Source organism: Vespa mandarinia, chromosome 1 (assembly GCF_050613455.1).
Source record: "Vespa mandarinia isolate Hongniang chromosome 1, ASM5061345v1, whole genome shotgun sequence".
Taxonomy (NCBI): domain Eukaryota; kingdom Metazoa; phylum Arthropoda; class Insecta; order Hymenoptera; family Vespidae; genus Vespa; species Vespa mandarinia.
The window spans coordinates 7010702-7032802 of record NC_140810.1 but is presented as its reverse complement, the minus strand read 5'-3'; the positions used below and the strand labels follow the sequence as shown (position 1 = coordinate 7032802).

Below are 22101 nucleotides of genomic sequence, written 5' to 3'. Positions count from 1 at the left end.
TTCGATATTCTGGACGTTTTACCGATTTATAAACGAGTCGGGTCACCTCGCGCGCTATTTCAATGTGCGAATACGTGCCTGTATATACCCGTATAGCGATAACGTCGATCCGTTCGTGTCACGCGTCGGCTAATAATATTTCGAATGCACGTCCTAATGAAATTATATCTTACCCATCGACTCGATAACTTTATTTTTCGTTTCTCTTTCGTACCGTTAAAGAGCATTTCGTTCGTTTTATAAAATCAACATCGGAAATTACAATCCATAGAAAATTACAAAAATGGCAGTGGAATTTAGATCTGACAAATTTCTATTTCTATTTTTATCAATCGTTTGTTGTTATGTCATTGAAACATTAGTCGATAGTTTTTAAAAGAAGACATTAGACATCTGATAACAATATACAAATACGCAAGCGAGGGAATGCAAGAAAAACAGTCGGTAAACTCGTTCGTCCTCGAATAAAATATTTTTAGCATCATCATGGTTGTCGATATTCTAACTGTACCAACAAATTTCTTCTTTCATGCTCTAATACTTTATTTCTATGCAATAGCGTTATCTTCGTCGCTGCCATCCTTAACGTTTCCAACAGACACTCGATGTACGGCAGACAATCCGGGTAGACATTTTGCTAGGCGAGCACGAAACACGCATATATGATCCCAGGGGCACGTCAGCTCGATCGGACAAGAATGTCAGGTGGTCGCGTCATGGACCACCAACTGTCAGTCAATCTAGCCCATGGAATACCAGCTTCTCTCTCTCTCTCTCTCTCTCTCTCTCTCTCTCTCTTTCATTCTGATTACGCTCTCGTAACCACTAAATTTTACAGGAGAACTACGACTTATTATCTCTTCTGCTATATACTATCTTCCTTCAACCTTTACGTCGTCTTACTGCGCTGACACATAGGATAACGTAATCTCGTTGTGCATTACAGACGATAACGCTTGCACTTTGAAATTGGAACGTGGATCTCGAGCGTTAGTTACACCAGAGAGATATCTTCGTGAATTTGATTTCTATATAAAACTACGACGATGGCAATTATTACTAGGAATAAGAAAAACGATGACATGCATCTATTTCCTTTTCGATAAAGATCGAACGTACCGCCATTTATTTGCATAAGTAGCGACATTCTCGAAGGAGTCTATACTTCATTTTTCTCAAGTTGGTTCTTCTAATTTCTTTTATATGTACGTCGTACGTCGTAGACACGGTATAACGAAGAGCAAACGTTGGACTTGGTACCGCAAGCAAACGAATTCCCTTTGCGGTTTTGTCATCCTTTTTCACCCTTCATTTCACTTGCTGTTTCTTTCCCCTTTTTCTTAGGTACTCTCTCTCTCTCTCTCTCTCTCTCTCTCTCTCTCTCTTTTTCTGTATCTCTCTTTTTCAGTCTTTCTCTCTCTCTTTCAGTCTCTTTCTCTCTCTCTCTCTCTCTCTCTTTCAGTCTCTGACTGCGACTCATAAAAATGAACATATGAACTTTCCATTCGTTAAAGATATTGTGAATGATACTACGTAGAAAAACGGGCAAACTTGGTCCTTTAATTTTTTATCCATACCATGATAGTACCAACCACGAATGCGACCAGAGTTAAAGCTAACTTACATTTGTCCGTCTACACTTCTTTCTTTATATTCGTTTTGGTAGGATCAAATAGAAACATATAGTAATGTATCTTGCTCAATTTCGCTCGATCACTCTCACGCTTCATAGAATTTATTTCTATCTTTTTATTTCTTTGTCGCGTGTGCGTGTTCTCTACGTTTCGTTGTATAGCTATTATGTACATATAGATCTATCTATGTACATCCTCCGTTTCACATCAATGCGAGCTGCCAACGCTGCGGGGCAATAGCCAATTCGGCATATCAATACCGAAGCTGCATTTCAATGATCCTACTATCCTTCCTATACATCTCTCCAATATATTATGGACCCTGCAATTTTATTCTTTTCTATTCCATCATTTTCGTTCAGAAAAAATATATATATATATATATATATATATATATATATATATATATCGGCTCTTTTAAAGCCTTTCGTCTTTACGATCGACAACGAATAGATTTCTTCAAATGGTTAAGCAAGCGAAACATAAATATGAAAAGATTGAAAAAAATTTACGACAAGCCCACACACGCGAACCATTTTCTACGTTAATAATAATCAACTTTGTTGCGCGTTTTTACATCCCCTTCTCTTTGTGCTCTTTTGTTTGAAACGTGCATTCGCTTTGTGCCACGCTATTCTCATGTTTTCCTTCTTTTTTTTTTTTTTTGGAAAAAATGTGATATCACTTCTTTCCAAAGCGCGAAAACAAAACCGTGGTAGGTATCGAAACTTATACACATGTACTGGGCGTACATATGAGAAGCAAAAATATTTCGCTTCTTTTTTCTTTTTAGATGTTACGAAGTCTGACTATTGTTATTGTCCTCTAGAACAGAGGTGAGTAACTGATGGTTCGCGGACTGCATGAGGCTTCTTTCCATTTGTGTCTGTTCCATTAAGGTGGGAAACGAGCCACACTATTTGACATTGTCATTTCTAGTGAATTGAACGGCTTTTGTTTCTCTCTATTTGAATAATTGGTTGGAATATTGAGAGTGAATTTAAGTAGTAGGAGGAAGGGACGGATTGATTGATAATATAGACTGTATGGCTCGCGGCAGAGAAGTTGTTCAATCCTGCTCTAGAAGATAGCAAAGTGCTTTTTTGAATTTCGAAAATGTACTCGAATCGATGCTATTGAATGACTTCGATCGCTTTTTAAGACCTATGGAAAAATTCGCTCTTAAGACGAATTCTTACGATTTATTTTCGACTTTTCTTCTTCTGCTTCTTCTTCTTTCGCATGTACTTAACATGATCGAATACGTAAGCAGATTGATGCTAACATGTTCTTTTACCATTGGGTTTCTCTCTCTTTCTCTCTCTCTCTCTCTCTCTCTCTCTCTCTCTCTCTCTCTCTCTCTTTGTTACCTTTCGAATCAGATAGAAATATAGATAGAATTCAAGCTTATTCGAATGAATATTTTACTTCCCTTGACATATCCTAATGTTTCTTCAACCTTCTTTAAGTTTCTCCATTTTCCACACAGAGTCTCTTATCCGTTGTTTTTGTTTCCGATCGATTTTTAAAATAACGAAAGAGAGAAAGAGAGAGAGAGAGAGAGGGAGAATTTAGACATTCATTTTATGATTATAGGTCCAAACATATATAACCATGCCATGACCGTTCCATGCATCAGACTCGAATTGGTTACTATAGTTTTATATACAATAGTTTATATATCATTTTTTTTACATATCATTTTATATATCAGTTTATATACAATTGTGTTGTGTCTATCATCATCCATGTCCTCTGGTTACATTTAATAGCTATCGATAGTTTCCTTGTTTCCTAGTCTCAACACGTAGAGACGTGGACTTGTATAAATGTGTCTAAACGTATCTTATTTGTGCATAATGCTATAAAGTTTGACTTCAAATTGATCGGCACATACACGGATGGTTTCCAATCGTATATAAATGTTCGGACACGGAACGAGCACGGCATGATTATATATAAATATTGACGTATTAACGTTCGAACGATGTTCTGATACCGTACGGCTAGAGCACAATTGTATATAAGTAAAACTTATATCTATACTGCTATAATAGTTGTTTAAGATATTATCATAATACTTGTTTAATAATGTTTTATAGTACATATGTATACGTACATATAGTGTGCATATGTCTGTATCAAGTTGTACATTAAATTCGTATCTATTTTGTTGTTTCCGCTTCGTTTTATTTTTTGTGAAATATTTGATAACACTTTTAATTCGAGTAACTTGACGCTTACACGTAGATAGTAGAGAAAACACTTTTCGAGTTTAATTCTGTGAATCGATCGACCAATCGATGCTTTGATCAATAGATTCACGATACGCGATGGTTTGTTATTCTACGTTCAATTCGCGAGCTGTATTCGGGCTGCACGTGGTTTCAATCGGATACAGGCGTCATTTTCATCAGTGTGCTCGGCCATGGTATAGCGTCATCCTCGAGAGGTTCACCTCGCTCTGCGAACCATGAATAGGAACGCGTAGGAGCGTGTGTTTTGTCGGTGTAAACACTATCTGAACGGAGGCAGGATATCTCGTAGTCGCGAGCATTAACGTTCCCCCTTATCTCTGCGGAATCGAATTGAACATCCGAATCTATTCCTCGATTTTGAGAATTCGTGAGAAGATCGAAAGACCGAAAGGAGAATAAGAGAAAGAAAACGGAAAGAAAGAAGAAAGACGGAAGGTCGTAATTGCTCGCTCTCTTACTTGTACGTTCACACAGTCAAATGTAAGCTTGAGGACGAATTCGTCGTTGAGCTCGTCAATGACTGTTCAAATAGACAAACCGTCGGATTTGATTGAAAGCTCGACTTAACGATCCAAGGAGTCCTCGTTACGGTCGCGATGTAACCGAATGTCTGCTTTGCCTAAGTTAACATCGAGAAATCAGGTCAGATCGCGAATCTTATTGATCGCCCACTAGAAAATCTTATTCCAAAGGATTATTTCGTGTAATTGTCGGATTCGATCGAATCGAAAGTTTACCTATGACTCCATTTTACTCGACGAAAATGGAAAAGACAAAATTCCGGAGAAGTTTGATGACATTGTTGATAGGAGAGACAATATATAATATGGAACATTGACCGATATTTGTAATTGTGCTAGAGAAGGATATCGTAATGACGACGATGTAACTAACAAGAGAGAGAAAGAGAGAGAGAGAGAGAGAGAGAGAGAGAGAGAGAGGAAACGAAGGGAGATAGTCGATGTTAGGCTGATGGTACGACGAGTTGTCAAGGCCTGGGAAGGGACTCGAAAGGGAGTTTGATGGGGCTCGGAAGGGAGGAAACTCTCATGCCTCGTCTCTATGGTTCGCGACGGAGGGTGGACAGCATTTACATCATTTAATTTATGACCCTCTCTCTGCCGCGACCAGTGAGATTCGTACGATCGTGCACGTACACACGTACGAGTACACCTGCGATATCGTTGCCTTGGTGGATATAGGCACATAGTTGCACAACCACGTAACACGTACACTAATGCGTCTCCGAATAAATTTGCATATGCATGTAACCGTACGAGGATGCTAGATGTGCGGCTAGGTGGGGGATGAAAAAGGATGAGAAGGATGGAGTGAGTGAAAAAGGAAGGAGGGTAGTTCAACACGATGTTGAAAGTTACGAGAGAAGAAGAGCAACGAACAACGAGAGTTCTTCCGGACTCACGAATTTTGAAGGTTAGCAAAATGTCAAGATACTTTGAGGGAGAAATAACTGCGTCGGACTTCCCTTCGTTTCACCAACGTTACGACGTTGTCTTGACCGCACGTCGTTGGTATGACATGGCCGACGACTTGGAAGGAACTCTCTAGGATTAACCTGCGAGGAAACTCGAAGGAAACGATCTGTCTTAACCATAACCTGTTACGTGTAAACGGGATATTTGGCGTCAGGATTACCGGAACTCAAAGTTTGATTGGCTGGGCTGAAGGTATCAAGTTTTGCTGTAGCACGCGAAACTTTGTCTACTTTGCGAGAGCGTGCAAAGTACGCGTTTCGTTCGTACGGTAAGTGACAGAATTTATATGACATACGTATCTTTTATTTAACTTCCATTTTATTTTTCTTTTTCTTTTTATTTTTTTGTTTACTTCACATTGATGTCAGCAACTTTATTCTCTCTCTCTCTTTCTCTCTCTCTTCTTCCCTCTCGCTCTCCCTCTCCCTCGTTCTCTTCATTTTGTTAGTATTTAGATGGAAAAATGCTTCGTATCGAAGAAATAAACTCTTTATTTTGTTTAATCGTTATAGTGAAATTGCGTAGGTGGAGTAGAGGCTCGTTGCATGCCCAAACGAAGACGTAACTCTTTTAATTACGGGGTTACCTAAAATATAGCTCTCTTTAAGCGCGTGGTAAATGAAGGGGTGCGCGCACTATGAGTGCCCGACTTCGACGACCAGTATAGCCGAAAGAGAGCACTTCGTGTGGCTTCAAATTAAAACGTGCAATTACGTCAGAGGAATTTAGTTCCAATTAGTTTACAATTACTTTTTAACGTGGTCCCCCGATCTTCACTCGTTACGTTGAAAATTTTCAACTTCGTCTTTAAACGAAATTTCAAGCGAATCGAACATTGTGATTATAATGATTCATAGGGAATTATATGGATTGTGTTGTTCCATTTGAAGGTCTAAATCGACAAAATGAAGAACAGATACAATGAAATAAGCCGCCTACAGATTTTTCTTCGATCGGATCTACGTTTTGATAAATATGTATGTATGTATAGGGTCATTTCAATATCATGTTGAACTATAGGACAGTAGTGTTACGTCGACTCATTAAACTGGAAATAGAAATTTATTCATTCGTAAGAAAATCTTTGTAACGTCATAAAAAGACATATTGATCTTTCAGCAAATATGCGAAAGTCATTCGTTGTGTTGTTAAGCTTGGTGAGTCACAATATATATATACAAGAAAACTTGCTCGTTCTGTAATTTGCATTAAAAAGACGAAATGGTACGTTGTCGCGAAACGCAAATATTTAGGCTAAGTTTCTGAACGTATCTAAGGTAAATTTACAAGTAGTAAATAATGAAATACAATGTATAACGATGTTATTCGTATATATGGGTTTTTTATATATTAAGCCTCTATATATTACCAATATTGTTGTCGTTACTATTGTTATAGCAGGAATAATCGCCTAAGTTTGTTGCAGGATGTCAAAAGGCAACAGAAGCTTCGGTTGGCGATGGCTCGCGTAGTGAAGCCACAACTACCGCCGTCCAAGCCGCCCTTGACCTCTTCATGGCGACCTTGGTAAGAATTTCTATCATTATTCTTTTCGAAGATCGAATTATCGTCGTCGTTATCACTGATTTTTCAAATTGATCAGATCGAAACTGTAACAGAATCGGCCATAAAAATCAATGTATTAAGCTGAAAGTTTCGTAAAAAACAGAAATTTATTTTGATAAAATACAGAAGTTGATAACTATAATGTACTTGTCTTTGGCGTAGCAATATGTTTTATACATTGTAGGCTGCACAGATCGATCGATCAAAGAGAAAATTGGCAGAGGAACCAATTTTCAGATATCTAAGGGTTCAAAATTTCTATTATGACACAAGTTTAGAAATATTTTAAAAGATTGTATCAATAATAATGAAAAATAAGAAATGAACGAAATACAAGGAACACGCATACGAATAACATAAAGGTTTCCTACATTAAAATATATATATTATATACAAATATAGTATGAATTAAGAGAATACTATAGGTATTAGAAATATCAAATCACTCAATCGACGACGACAAATATTGGTACACTAGTTAATCAACTGTATATCACTAAACATATTTTATGTGTTCTCTTTTGTTCTTCCTTTCTTTCTTTCAACTATATAAACATAACATTGCTTGCAATCAATCTTCACACACATTCATAGCTATGTATTAGGTATTTTATCACAACCATTCTCTATTAATTTTTTTCTATCATACATAAGTTTGACTGGGTTTTAATAATAAATTTCCTTCGTGATCGTTCTCGCGCGTCACTTTAGGAAAATATCCGTTGTACACAAACATGTAACTTAACAGCGCACGTATCTCGCGGACTTTGTCGAATGTGCGGTTTCACGTCGATTAATAGTTATAGCCTTTCTCTCCTTCGATTTCACTGGTACGGTCGAAGGTGGATAATGTTAATCGCTTTTGAGTCGACGTTGGATGGAGGGTGGCAGAGGGTTAGTAAGAGGGTGAAAGAAGGGTAGTGGGTGGCGCTATCGACACGAACATTCATTTCATCGGGAGGCCACAGCCATGCCACCCCTCGCCACCGGCAATCGCGCTCGTATCGCACTGGACGACTTATCCTCTGCTTTTGTGGCATCGCTTCGATATATATCACTGGCTCGTTTATCGCTGGTCGATAACGCACGCCGACACACACCTGCGCCAATACGCGAACACTCCGTCTACTGGCTACGCGAGGTCGCTTCGCTCTTCCTCTCTTTGGTTTTCTCGTTGGCCCTTTCGCGATCTTTATTTTTCTATCGACGAATCACTGTTGCGTGATATTATCGAATTTTCGATCAGTATTTTAACATCAATTTCATAGCTTAATTAACATAAAATGATTGTATAAAGTGAATTTTAAGATATCAGTCAAATCAACTTGTTAAAAATATCTTTTCTTCTTTTTAATATCGCAAAAGTAAGTATATAGAGAATAGAGGTATATAATTCTTTCATTTTCTTTTTTCTTTCGTTATTCCAGTTAAAAGAATCATTAAAATATTGTAGATTTAGCCAATTACTTATGTACATATCTATGTATACAAATAATGTGACTTTATCGTTTGCTCTCGAGAGGTACGATAGACTTCCTAAGCAAAATTCACAAGATATAGAATCGTCGCGATTATAATGCTCGGTCAAATTTGTTTTTGTTCATTTCGACATGTCTTTTGTACGTTCCCATTCTCCTTTACTGAACCGTGTCACCAATTTCATAGCAGGCAAAACTCGACATTTCCACGTTGTTCGTTTTCATTAAGAAGCTGGTTCTCGACCACGTGTAACCGACTAGCCGTGTTTAGTATTCAGTCCTGTTCGTTGTTTCACCAAGTATCAAGGTTCACTCTTCTCTTCTCTTGTCTGGGTCAACCGTTATTGTCTCTTTCCACGCCCCATTTCAGAAACAAAGTCGTCGATATATAAAGAAAATATTCGCCCAATTAATTTATAACATCAACTTTGCCTTCGAATTCGTTCTTTTGCCTTGGATATGATTAGAATTTTAGTATGAAGAAATGTTTTTTCGGCTAGAGCTATTCGTCCCCTTCGCAAAGGAAATACTCCGGGGATGAGAGAAAATGAGAAGGGAAGCAAGGCGTGGGGAGTAAAAAAAAAAAAAGAGAAAGAAAGAAAAAGAGGGAGAGAAAGCTTTGTGCTCGAGCCCACAACAATGCCGATGGTGCAGGAGCCGCTCTTTCGAGCGATAGTCAAGCTGACTCTCCACAATGGGGTGCACTTTATCGGCCTTTTATCATTCCACTTTCAAAATAACGACACTCGCCGTGCACATTGAGTGTCCAAATATTTGATCTCCGCCGGTAAACTTCTCAGCTTCGTCCTTTTCTACGTGATTTATTCGTATAAAATAATATACCATTTATATCATTATAATATCTCGTTCAAAAGTAATTAAAATTATTTTCTCTCTCTCTCTCTCTCTCTCTCTCTCTTTCTTTCTTTCTCTTTTTCTCAGGTTCTCACTCTTATCTTTGTATACACGGTGAAATTATTTATATCTAAAACGATAAAAAAAAGCAATGACAACAACGTACTTCTGATGTATCTATGTGTTTTGTTGTTTTACTTTTTTCTTTTTTTTTTTTTTTTTATTTTTCCTTTCTTCCTCTTTACTATAGAGCTTGCACTTAGTTTTGCCGGTGTATTCGTGCCGATCCAAGAAAGCGCTCTCGAGTTCTCAAGGCCGTAAATCCTTTAAGTGTCTCCCTGCTTTTACTAGCTAGCCGTGTTGGACCATGGGATACACTCGGCAGATCGAGAACTGGTATATTTGCACGGTGGTTGTGTGTACCATTTTTCTTCGCGTGCGTCTGCTTTCTCCCGTCGTATTTCCATCCTCCCTTAGTCGGGATAGTCGACCTCTCAGAAGATTAGATGATACTCATCTTTGCGATGAAGTTCGAAGAGAGCGACGCTAGCGAAATCTCCGCTTACGTCCTAGAAAATAATCTTACCAAGATTCGTCGACCGTGATGCGCGGCGTTTCCCTTTTAAATGCGAAACGTGTTTTAATCTCTCTTTGAAAATGTGGAAACTTTGATAACTTCGAACTGAAATATCCTTAAAATATCTTTAAATTTATGGTGACGATAGAAAGGTTGATAGAAGACCGTTTAAGTTGTTAAATATCATTCAAAGCTAATTCATTATGCCAATTTCGTTTATCGCTTTTTCATTGATGATATAATATTTTTAATACGATGTCAATTATCTTTAATAATTATCTATAAATAATTATCTGTAAATATAATAAGAAAAGTATCTAATCTCTGTTGTATAAAAATTACTATAAAAGCATTTCTTTTTAAATCACTATTTTTGGTTAAGTAAAAGATAGTTTTCTTAATCTCACAGATGTTTCCAATTTTTATTAGATATTCTATTCTTATCCCGCATGTATAACAATTAGAAAAAGACTTTTATTCCGCATATAACTCGTATTCTGAATAAGCATCCAGTAGCAATGGGAATAGTTTAAGCTACATAGCTTCGTTCGTTCTTTTTCTTTTTCTCGTTAATTGAAGGAGCGTTGTGAACGCCAGAGGGAATGTGTGTGTGTGAATGTATGTGTGTGTGTATGTGTGTGTGTGAGAGAGAGAGAGAGAGAGAGAGGGAGCCAGGTAAAATCGGATTTCGCTAAATGATTGCTAAAGCGAAATGGAAAGAGTCTCTCGTTGCAGGTCGCCGAACGGTAAAGCTACGTTCAAACTTTTTCAAAGGCAAAGCGCGTAAGAAGTAATCGTAAGAAGCGCAGCTTTAGACGTATTTACGTTTTAGTAAGTGGTAGCACGGTCTTGTATCATCGACGCACAGGGATTTGCTCGTCGTGTACTCGCCCATCTAGGTAGAAGTTACTTTGTAGGAGACACGACAGTAGTGTTAGTGACAGTGTCAGCCGTGGTGCCGCCACCACTACCACCTCAACCCTCCGACTTCTTCTCTCCCCTCGAGCTACCACCAAATGCTGCCGTTGCCGCTGGTGGGCACTCTGGGTGCCGTGATTGTAATATAGGTCAACGTTTACACAGCTGCTTTAAGCTGGATTTACTGAAGAGCTTTCGCCGTACCATGCCAACCGGAGCAAACTAGGACGGTAAATATATTTTTTTATTGCAGATTCGTGCTGAGTCCTACGTATATGCGCTTGTACGTATCGTTCGCTCTCTCTTTCACTTTCTAAGCTGAGCTTTTCTCTCCCTTCCTCCCTCTCTCTCTCTCTCTCTCTCTCTCTCTCTCTCTCTCTCTCTCTCTCTCTCTCTCTCTCTCTTCTAATTCTCGTCGTTTACCCGTTCGTTTTTTTTCCCTCTCATTTGATATAAAGATACGTAGCGGATAACTTGGCGCATTTTTCGTTCTATGCTCTCCCTTATTTTTTCACCAACACAGACGAGTTAATCGTTTTGATTGGTAACTACTGCTTCATGTTTCTGCCAGTTTGTCAATTTAGAGATTGACTCTTTGCGAATATCTATGGAAGTATTTTTTTTTCGATTTTTTTTACTAAATAGTAAAAATAGTATCACTTAAAGTTACGGTTAAAACTTTGCACGAGTGAACATGATTGTATAAATTCTTTTTCTTTTTTTTTTTTTTTAATTTTTATTTGATTCGAACTCTTTGAGCTTTCGGAGTTTATTTCCAACCAAGGACATTATTGATTCATGCGGAAAGTATAAAATTTGATAAACAAGTTCAAGAATATTAACAAATAGATGCAGTGAATGATAGAAGAGTAGAGAGTAACGAAAGGTAGAGATTGGATATATGTATGTATGTAGGATGTCTTTGAAGATACATTATCTTGTAAGAGACGGAAACGTTGGACACCGTATCTCGTGTCTCGAATAGAGCTTGGTTGAAACGTCTTGTTAGTTTCCAAGGAACAAGACCGTCTTACATTCGAGTTCCTACTGGCAACGTTTCGTACTACGAAGTCATGGAAATTAAAGTAAAAAAAAAATATATATATATATTCTCATGCCAATTTTTTTTAGAGTTTTCAAGATCACTGATGTTATTTTACGTATAACTGGATATTTTGTTCCCTTGCATATTATAATTGACATTTAAATGCTCTCAGACATGTATAATAATATGTTCTTGAAATGACCTTTCACATCGAATATTTAAATTAAATATTAAATTTATTACCATTGAAATCATAGACCTTAGAAGTGATAGGCGAGAATTTTGTTAATCCTATTTGACACATCCTACTTAATACATCCATTACCGTATTATATTCAATACTATGATGTACGATTTGCGTGTTTATAATCGAATGGATTATCGTTCCATTCTCTGATTTAAATTCTTTTTATTTGTTAACACTTTTAAACTTTTAATACAGTAGATATTTATCATGAAGTGAATCCCAAGTAAATAGAATTTTTCGAGAGCGTACATGATTGCAAGTACTTCCAGCTCATACGCTTGGTATTTGGTTTCCTTCGTTGTCGTTTTTCAACTGTAATAGTTAATTGGATGCCATGTGCCTTCGGATTGTTTTTGAAGTAATATTGCACTAAACTAAACTTTGTGCACACGCGTCACTATGAAGTTCTGTTTCTGTCTTGGAGTCGTAAAAGCGCAGGAGCGGTTTCTTTACTAATAACTTCTTCAATCGTTCAAAGACTTGTTTCTTCGGACTACTCTCTTTCAATAGATCCTGTGGTCGTGCGATAACCGCAAAATTCCTCACAAACCTACGGTAATAACTTATTAGTCCTATGAAACTTTCTACATATCCCATACGTCTTTCGACTCGAGAAAAGTTTCAATATTCTTCAGTTTTGTCTTGCTTACTGTATTCCGTCTTTATTTATTTTGTATCCACGATATTCGATTTTCTCTTTTTTAAGAAATGATATTTCTTTAAATTTATCGTGAATCTCACGCCTTTAAGCATATTACATGACAAAATCATTAATGTATATTATAGATAAATTATATCACATTATACCTAGCATGACATTGACTAAATGCTGAAAAGAGCATAACAGAGACCGAACAGCATTCATTTGAAACGGTAGTGACTGGTGTCGGGTGTGACGTTTTGTTCCTGGAATTAGAATCGAACTCGATCTAATAATAGTCACTAAATAAGTCTAGGCTTATATAATGTTTTAGGATATACAGCCTATTGAGTTGTCTGTCTTTAACGATGGCTTCATTGATCCTTCTGTAATTTACACACATTCTGATCTTTCTCTTCCTTTTCCGAAAGAGTAGAATTGGGTTTTCGAACGGTGAATTGCAATTCTTAACCACATCCTATGTCTTCAAGTCAGCAATTATGTTCTTCAATTGCTGCCGAATGTTGTATGTCACAAGATCTCAATTGTCACCAAACGTCTTTAGGAATCTTAATTTCTCCTCCCCTTGAGATCCGTGTCGATTTGGTCTTCCGTTATCGGTTCTGTATTTACTTCTCTTGTAGTTGAACCCTTCTCGCAGTCATACGCCCTAGTGATCACATCGCCTGGGTTGATGACCCAGTTGATAACAGTTGGTGACCCATGACATTCAGAACAGGTAGAACGGTCCGTCCTTCCTCGTTAATGTCTACGATACAGTGGGGTAAGGTCGACCCCTTCGTCCTTAGTCCGTCTTCCATGGTTTGCTGCGTCGACGGTGGTTGTAATGTGTCCTAGGTAATGGTCTGGTATCACGTGATGTGTCTGAAGCGGAATATGGACTGCATTGGTGTAGTGGATGAGGTAAACGGGTCCTTGCCTGGCACGGTCGTGATTCTTACGCCACCAGCTCTGTTCACATCTATACATATCGGGGTACTTACCATATGGATGTCTCACTAATAGAGAAACGGTCTGACTACCGTTAGGAACCACGTGAATTTGAGTCGATTGTCATCGATATTAATTTCCGCTCTCAGTATTCCGATAAGTTTTACCTGCTCTTGATTATACCCAATCAATGTACTCAGCGCGGTTTCGTAATATATAAATTCTAATTCGAAAGCTACGTCTTGTCACTATACTATTTCCTAAATCCACATAACACGGTACAGATATATTATTTATTTTGGCAACCTTAAAATATTTTTGATGCGTATCCCTTAATACTCATCACTCTTCTATCGTTGTCGTGCAAGTTGAAGAGCCTTTCGGAATCTCTGATTCGTCGAGGTTATTTTTGGGATGGGCATATGTATGAGAGATGCCCCTCCTTCCATTTCGGATGTCATCTCGAAGCGTAATAAAGATGGGTCGTATAGTTTGTTTGTTCACAGTCGTAACATCTTAAACTTTGCTGATTCGTGACGCTTGACGTATTAGACTTCATGTTTATCTTAGGTTTTAGAAAATTCATAACTAGCAAATAGGTATGAGGTATACAGAATGTATTAGATCAAGATTCAATAAATGACAATAATAACCTCCTATCATTATACTAGTTTAAAACTTAGATCCATTTTTGGAAACTCTCAAAACTAGTAAGATCGAAAGAATTCTTATTTAAGCTATTCATTATCATTAACTCAAAGCTTATATGATTTTAAGACAAAATATGAAATACAAAATGGAAGTTGGACAAAATCTGTATAAGATCAAGTAGAAACCATAGAAGACTATTTGCAAGAAATATTCATAAATGATTCACAAATTTTCTCATTTAACAATGATAATAACTAATAAAACTATAAAGTAATTAAAAAAGAATCAGTGCAAAAATTATTAAAGTAATTAAAATAGAATCTATGCAATAATTAAAAAATCTGAAGAATAAAATACCGAATTATGATCTTTTAACAGCCTGAATACTAAAAAAGATTCTGAAAAAAGGAGTGAAAAATGTAACAATCCTAATTAACTAAATAGTTTTTAGAGTAGGATATTTTCCACAAATTTGAAAATGTGCGGAAATAATATTATTGTAAAAATTTGGCGAAAATCCTAAATTAGCATTCTCCTATAGACCAATATCTCATTTCCAAATTATTTCCAAAGTAATGGAGAAACTATTCACGAAAAACTAATGCACGATATTAACTCTAAATGCTTAATTCCAGATCACTAGTATGAATTCTTTATATTATTCTTCTTATTCATTCATATTTCTTCTTCAACGCGGGTCGCAAGTACCATCAATCAATCCGTTCCCCCACTAGTCATCAGTCCATGCTTAAAAACCAAAATAATGCAGTTGACGAGGTACGGTGGTATTACTTACCGAGGCAAACGCATAGAAACAAGGGCCAAATGTGACCCGTGAACTAATAGTTACCCACTTTCTGATTGCGAATATATTAACTGAACTGAATACTAAAATATATATGTTTGCAGATGACGCAGTTATATTATCTAAACACAAAACCATTGAAATAGCAACAACAAACCCACAAAGTCAACTAAGTAAAATAGAAAGCTGGACAGAAGCCAATAAAATTAAAATTAACTCAAAGCGTGCATACATTACCTTTACACACAATAAAAATCTGTCTTCTAAAATCTTCTTTCAAAGTTCGAAAATTTCGTTAAGTTAAGTATATTGGACTTTGTTTAAGTAGCAAGTTAAATTAGAAGATATACATATAAGAAAAAAATCAAATAAATATGAACGACTAGGAAATAAATTTTGTAGCTCATAGGAAAAAATTTTAAATTAAACGTAAGTAACAAACTGTTAATTTATATGATCATAATAAAACCTATCAAGATATAAAGAACAAGAATTTAGGGTACAAGTGCCAACACTGTTAGATATACAGATACTTCGTCTTCTAAAATTATCATCATTTAAACTTTTCTCTCTTTAATCTTATGAGAATTATGCGCACAAGTATTATGACAATTATTATCTCTATTTTCTATCAAAGTACGATATTTCTTATTTGAAATATGTGATACATCTATTTCATCGATTTTCTCACTTTTTTCTATATATATTTGCAAAATTTCTCTATTGTCTACTGTTTCCATTGGGTTAATTGAGATATTTCCGTCCTTTGTACGCACTTGTACTGTATTGTATTTAATAGTTCTGTATCGGATACTTACGGTATTAGAGCTTAGAGTTGAGAAAGTAAAAAAAAAAAAGAAATCTCTTTGTTAACAAACGAAGTAAGATTTTATTTTAATAACTCTCGACGTTACTTCTTTCAAATTCAACGACCGTCTACTCTTTCACATTATTCGCTCTATTTCTCATACACGCTGCTCTCTCGACTTTTTAATAAACTCATATATTTTTTTCTTTCGCCTCAAGCTTTGTCTTGAGTTACTATTTTTGTTCTAATTCCAGATGTATTTTTACATATAATTACTTTTCACAAGCATTCAATAGCAACTCACTTGACAGATTATGTATCAAACATTCACTTTTGGTTAATCTCTTTTTCTTTCTTTTTCTCTTTCTCTTTCCCTTTGTCTTTCTCTCCCCTCTCTCAAACAAAATAAATTCAGCTAAAGTAACGCATTATTACATCGAAAGACGCAATTCAACAACATTATTAACGTACCGCCAATCCATCCGACACTCGGCTATTCTGCAATGATAGTCATCGTTACTATCAACATCAACCATACTATTCGCTTTTGAATTCGATTTTATTATTGCTTCTAGAATCATCGCTCAGATTGTCCACCCAAAATTTTATACGATCGGCAGTGGTAGATGTATTATATTTATCGAACCATTCGTTGTTCACTCACTCTTTGTACAAGATATCTATTATTACGTAAAGCTTTTGTTACAACGTATGGCCCAAGATACTTATTGGCTAATATTAGACCAAGATTTAGTTGCGTAAGCTTAATTGCTACTAAATCATTTTTGCGATATACAGTAACATTCTTTTGCCGTTTATTAAAATTCTGTTCGGTTTTCACGGTAAATTTTCGTAGTATTCTCGGCCGCTTGCTTTCGTAACTCGTCTTGGCTATTTTGAAAATCTTCAGTCCAGTTCCTATTCTAATAATTTACGAATTTATGGGTCACCACGAATTTATGGGTCACCAAACAATAAATTAAACAGCGTTATACCAATGCTTCTATATAATGTACTATCAATAATAATAATTATAAATGATATTGTTTATTAATATTATATTAATATTATATAAATAATGTATCATTAATATTAATATTCTGTGATAATATCAATATTCATATATCGTTAAGAATATTGTGAAATAAATTATATTATAATAGTGCGCAATAGTGTGTATTTAGTATATATATATACACATAGTAATAATATGTATTTATAATAGTACTAGTATGTATTTTAATATAATACCGGTAACAAATTGATGACATCATCGGTATTCTCGTATTTCGATTTTTATGATGGTACAACCAGAAAATAATAATATAATACCAATACTTTTTATTTCGATAGAAGAATAATTCAAACATTGCTATGTTAAATCTAAAAATTTGAATCGTTTTTCTCGTTTAGGATTCACTAGTAACGAGATATATACTCGATTAACGGATTCAGCTTGGCTGTTCATTCTTGGCACTCTAGTCATAGTTAAAATATATTTAATTTTTTCATCCGTACAATAGTCAGTGAAATTCTTGGGTAGGAAAATCTGTGTGTTTTTTTTTTAAGTTATCCTACGCGGATTATCAAAGATATCTCATTGTTTTTTTTAAATCTGTTTTTTATTTTCACAGTATTCGTAGTTTTCGTTGCGTAAAGTTGTACAAATTTTGTGAACGCATCCAACAATAATAAAAATATATTCATAATTTTTTTTCGTCGAGGGATAAGAGTCTTAGTTAGTCAGTATGAAAGATATCTAACGGCATTTCATTTTTTTCTATTCCATTCAAATAACTTTATTTGCCTTTTTTTCTTTTCGCAAGAATGCAAGCTACACAATTCTTTATAATTTTTTCGATATGGTGTCTCGCGCTTGGTGTCCAATATATCTTTAAGAGTAGCACCTCTATTTTTATAATGGAAGAATGCTCTCTTTCCTGTGTCCGCTTAATGATCTGACGATCGCATCGATCTTAGAATGACAAGAGACGGTCAGCATTATATTTTTTAAAAAGAAGACTGTTCATGATTGCATAACCATTAATTTTCTTTTAGCAATTTCTTTTGTCTCTCTTTTTCTTTTTTTTTCCTTTTTTTTTTAATAAAATATAAAAAGCGTTTTTTAATATCTTTGTCTTCTTATTGCATTCTTTTTAATTTAGGAATTATAATGTTATATTCGTCAACAAACATAAATACTGCGTGTGTCAATAAACATACAAAAGCGATTTTCGATTGAACGCGTTCACGGTTCACAGCTCTACTCTGTCGGTGTTCAATAATGTAATTGTATTCTTCCACAAGCAAAGCCAAACGAGCTATGGGTACACATAGGTCTTTCATATTCATCGTCAATGTAAAAGCACGGCAGTCTGTTATGATCTTGAATGAAATTCCTAATAGGTAAACGCGGGACATAATCAAAGCTTTAGATTATGGCAAGCAGCTTTAACTCCTAACTGTCGTAACGTCGTTCTGCCGGAATAGTTTTATCGTTAGAATAATATGACGGATGTCATGCACCATCTTTTTCACACTTCTATTATAAAGTCGCCCCGTATTCATTAGCCCTATGTAATTTAGTCTCTGCATCTATTCCATATAAATGCAACATTGATTTGTCATATAGCATTTATTTTAACCAGATGAATGCTTCTCTTTATTTTCCCATAAATTGAAAATTTATATTACCCTTTTAATAAACTCGTCAACGTATGTATAATAATTGAATATTTGGGCATAAATTTTCGGAAATAATCAATTGATCCCAAAAAACTTGTCACACTTCCATACTTTAATACAGAACCAAAAAATTCTACTTCATTTTATAAAAAACTACAATTTTTTCCAATTTATCATTAATTCGGCTTCACTAGCCTCCTTTAAAACGATTTGAAGGTTCTTTATTCAAGTGTCAACATCTTTACCAGACAATATTAAATCATGTATATATACTAATACCACTCATATTATTTTTGCCGCGTATTAAATCCCTAAAAAACGCATTTATAAATCACTGAAAGATTAATGGCGAGTTGCATAAGTCAAAAGGAACTTTCAGGAATTCGAAATGGCCATCAAGTAATATAAAAGCTGTATACTTTTGGCTATTCTCTTTTATCAGAAAGTGAAAAACTCGCTTTTCAAATCCAATGTACTACAAATTCTCTCGCTCTATAATAAATTTAGTAAATTCCCTATTTTTGAAAGCGGATATCGACTGCGTATAATTTTCTTATTCAGTTTTCTATAATTTATGTATAGACACATATTTCCATTTTCCATAATACCTATTTTTGTCTACAAGTTTATTTGCTTATTTACCTTGTTTTTCTTTAAATGCGATAGTTGTCTCGCTCTTTGATATATTGGCTCCTTATCCTTCACAACAATCACCATTTTAATGCTTATATCTTTTAACTAACTCGGATGATAGTTTGCGATTAGTTTTGGCGCACACATGCGTCCCACAATTGTTCACAGTACTTTCCCCTAAGGCTCATATATCACTATTAGAAATATCTGCCCTTGGGAACTTGTTGGATACTCGCTAAGAAAATGCATAGACAAAAAATACATTGCCACCTTTGTCCGAATTTAGGCATTTTTAGTCAAGTACCTAATTTTCAATAATGTGTCGAGACGGGCAATAAATAAATAGTGAAAGTAGACACGTAGTCGTGACGAGCCAATGGTTGTCTGGCGCTTAGTCTTGAAATATCTATTGACACTATCTAGTTTACACAATCATTAAAACAAAGCGGCACACATGGAATGTTTAAACATTTCGATGAATTATCCTGATCTACCTCCGACCAATGAGCATCTATTCCTTCCCTTTTCATGCTCAGATCATACTTCAACTCCGCCCTTTTTATTCGCTTTCCTAATTTCACTATAGTCTTCGCGGATAGTTTTAAAGATGCCAAAAAAGTCAGTTAAGTTACATCCTTCAGACTTACAACAACTAGACTCTCGAGTCTTATTAAACATTACTGGCTATCACTCTTTCAAAAATACCCAGCACAACTAATTGTACATTATTACACAAAGTACATCAACAATTGTATCTTTTTTCAACAAATATACTGTGATAGCTTCAATTCGTGCAATATTTATTATCGCTCATCTATCTTGCGAGTCTTACGAGATCTTTTAAAAGAACGCGTGTTCTTCCATTAATTTGTGAGAACACAATGAGCAGTGTTTTGCTGACGGCCTTCGACGGTATCCTACCCTAATACCGCCGCCTTTATTCATCGCGACCAGTTGGTTTATAGCACTAACGACAAGGAAGAGATGAGGGAAATTCTCCGTGCAAATCGATTATCATCACTGGTCTAGTGCGAGACGTGTATCTGGAAACGCTCTCATAGTTGCGCCCTCACGACGCAACAAAATTTTGCTCCTTCGAGCCCGATTCTGGTGACACTGATCCTGTGAAAAGTCTAAGGAAAAGCCAATTACTACGGAAGAGAACGAAGCAGCCGCCTCACGAGGTCGTCTATCCTTTACAACGAAACGCCAGACGATCAACGAGCTGTCGGAAATTGCAGCGAAGAGGCCTGCAGTTTTCGGACTTATCAACCTGGTAGCACTACACCTCTCAAGTAAGGTCGTTTATTTTTGAGCTTCTTATTCCTTTCTTATCCTCTTCCACAATGGAAGCCTCTGCGGCACAAAGTGACCTCAAGTCCAAGCGGCGGTCTTTTAAAGGTCAAATAACGCGATTCAAGAACGCGATTGATACTTATCGTAATGATGTCAAATTAAAAGTGAAATTGAAAAATATTTGAACAGTCTTCGCTAATTTTGCTGAGATTCAAGATACGTTGTTATGCTCCATTCCAAACGCGGAGAAACACTTAGAAGAAAAATATGATATTGATGATGATTTTCTAAATGTGCAAACAACCGCGGAAAGATTAATAAGAGAAGCAGAATCACAAACGGCAGCACCGTGTTCAATCGGAAACAGAATCTACAGCGCGATTATCACCTACTAATTTAAACGGTAATCGAACTACAATCGAACCACAAATCTCACTGCCTATCTTCAGCGGTCAACATGAAGATTGGCCCGTTTTCGCGAATCAATTCAAATCTGCCATACATGACAATCGAACTCTAGACGACTGTAATCGGTTAAACTATCTGAAGTCGTGCTTACGAGGCGAACCCGCGTCAGTCATCTCATCGATAGACATTATCGCGTCCAATTATGCACTCGCTTGGTCAGTGTTGGAGGACTATTACAATCTGCCACATCTAATAGTAGAAAAACATTTAAAGGCGATTTGTGACTTACCAAAAATTCAAAAGGCGTCCTACTCCGAGCTAGCTCACTTCGTGAACACTGCACAAGAAAGTTTTAGATCAATCGGATCATTAGGGCAAGCATCTTACGATATGTTACTTATTTATTTCCTAACTTCGCGTCTTGACAAAGACACGCGTGCAAGATGGTGTGATAATCCTTAATCGAGTGGATCTCCCACCGAGGAGCAATTCTTTAAATTTTTACATGAAAGAAGAAACTCACTCTTACAGACGTACTCAAACTCATCACCTGGTAACGTTCAGTAACAGGTTACCAGGGTTACCAAAAATCGTCCAACGCAGTTTAAGCGCGGAGACTATTCGGAATTTCAAAGTACACAGACAAACTATCGAAACCGCATAAACGAATGCGACCCATGGCCACAGCAAGCTTTCTCAATAAATGTGGACATGATTTGCACTATATATGGAGCGAATCATTACTTATCCAAATGTCGTAAATTAATTGAGGCAACGATCGAGCAACGTCGCGAGATCGTCGAAAGGGCAAAACTTTGCCAAAATTGCCTTCGTACGAATCACGATGCGAGCGAATGCAAATCCGGGACTTGTAAACGATGCAATCTCCCACATCATACCTTACTTCATAAAGAAACTATCGGAACCAGTAGTATCAAACGTAATTAGATTTTCTACTACGACTCGGCGCTGTGGACTCTTATCAACGATTGTAGTCCAACTTCAGAACGGCAATCGTAGCAGCAATTGAGTGCTGATAGACCCCGGGTCTGAAATCCATCTTATATTTAAAAATATGACGAATAAATTGAATCTTCGGTTGAAATACGTTAATATTCCAGTCCACAGATTGCACCATGATAAAGTTGTT

The 22101-nt window shown here is 36.2% G+C and overlaps 1 protein-coding gene across 4 annotated transcripts in view; it reads left to right on the top strand.

Annotated features, from left to right (window-relative positions):
- LOC118446991 (uncharacterized) overlaps positions 1–22101 on the top strand; it is a 267347-nt gene that overhangs the window by 11710 nt on the left and 233536 nt on the right. For 3 of the 4 annotated variants that reach the window (XM_035878280.2, XM_035878287.2, XM_035878292.2), the window contains exon 1: positions 6805–6915. In XM_035878280.2, the coding sequence (XP_035734173.2) occupies positions 6904–6915 (12 nt within the window). In that variant the 5' untranslated portion in view covers positions 6805–6903. Of the gene's footprint in view, positions 1–6804; positions 6916–22101 lie in introns of those variants that run through there. The other variant, XM_035878284.2, reaches the window with a different exon arrangement.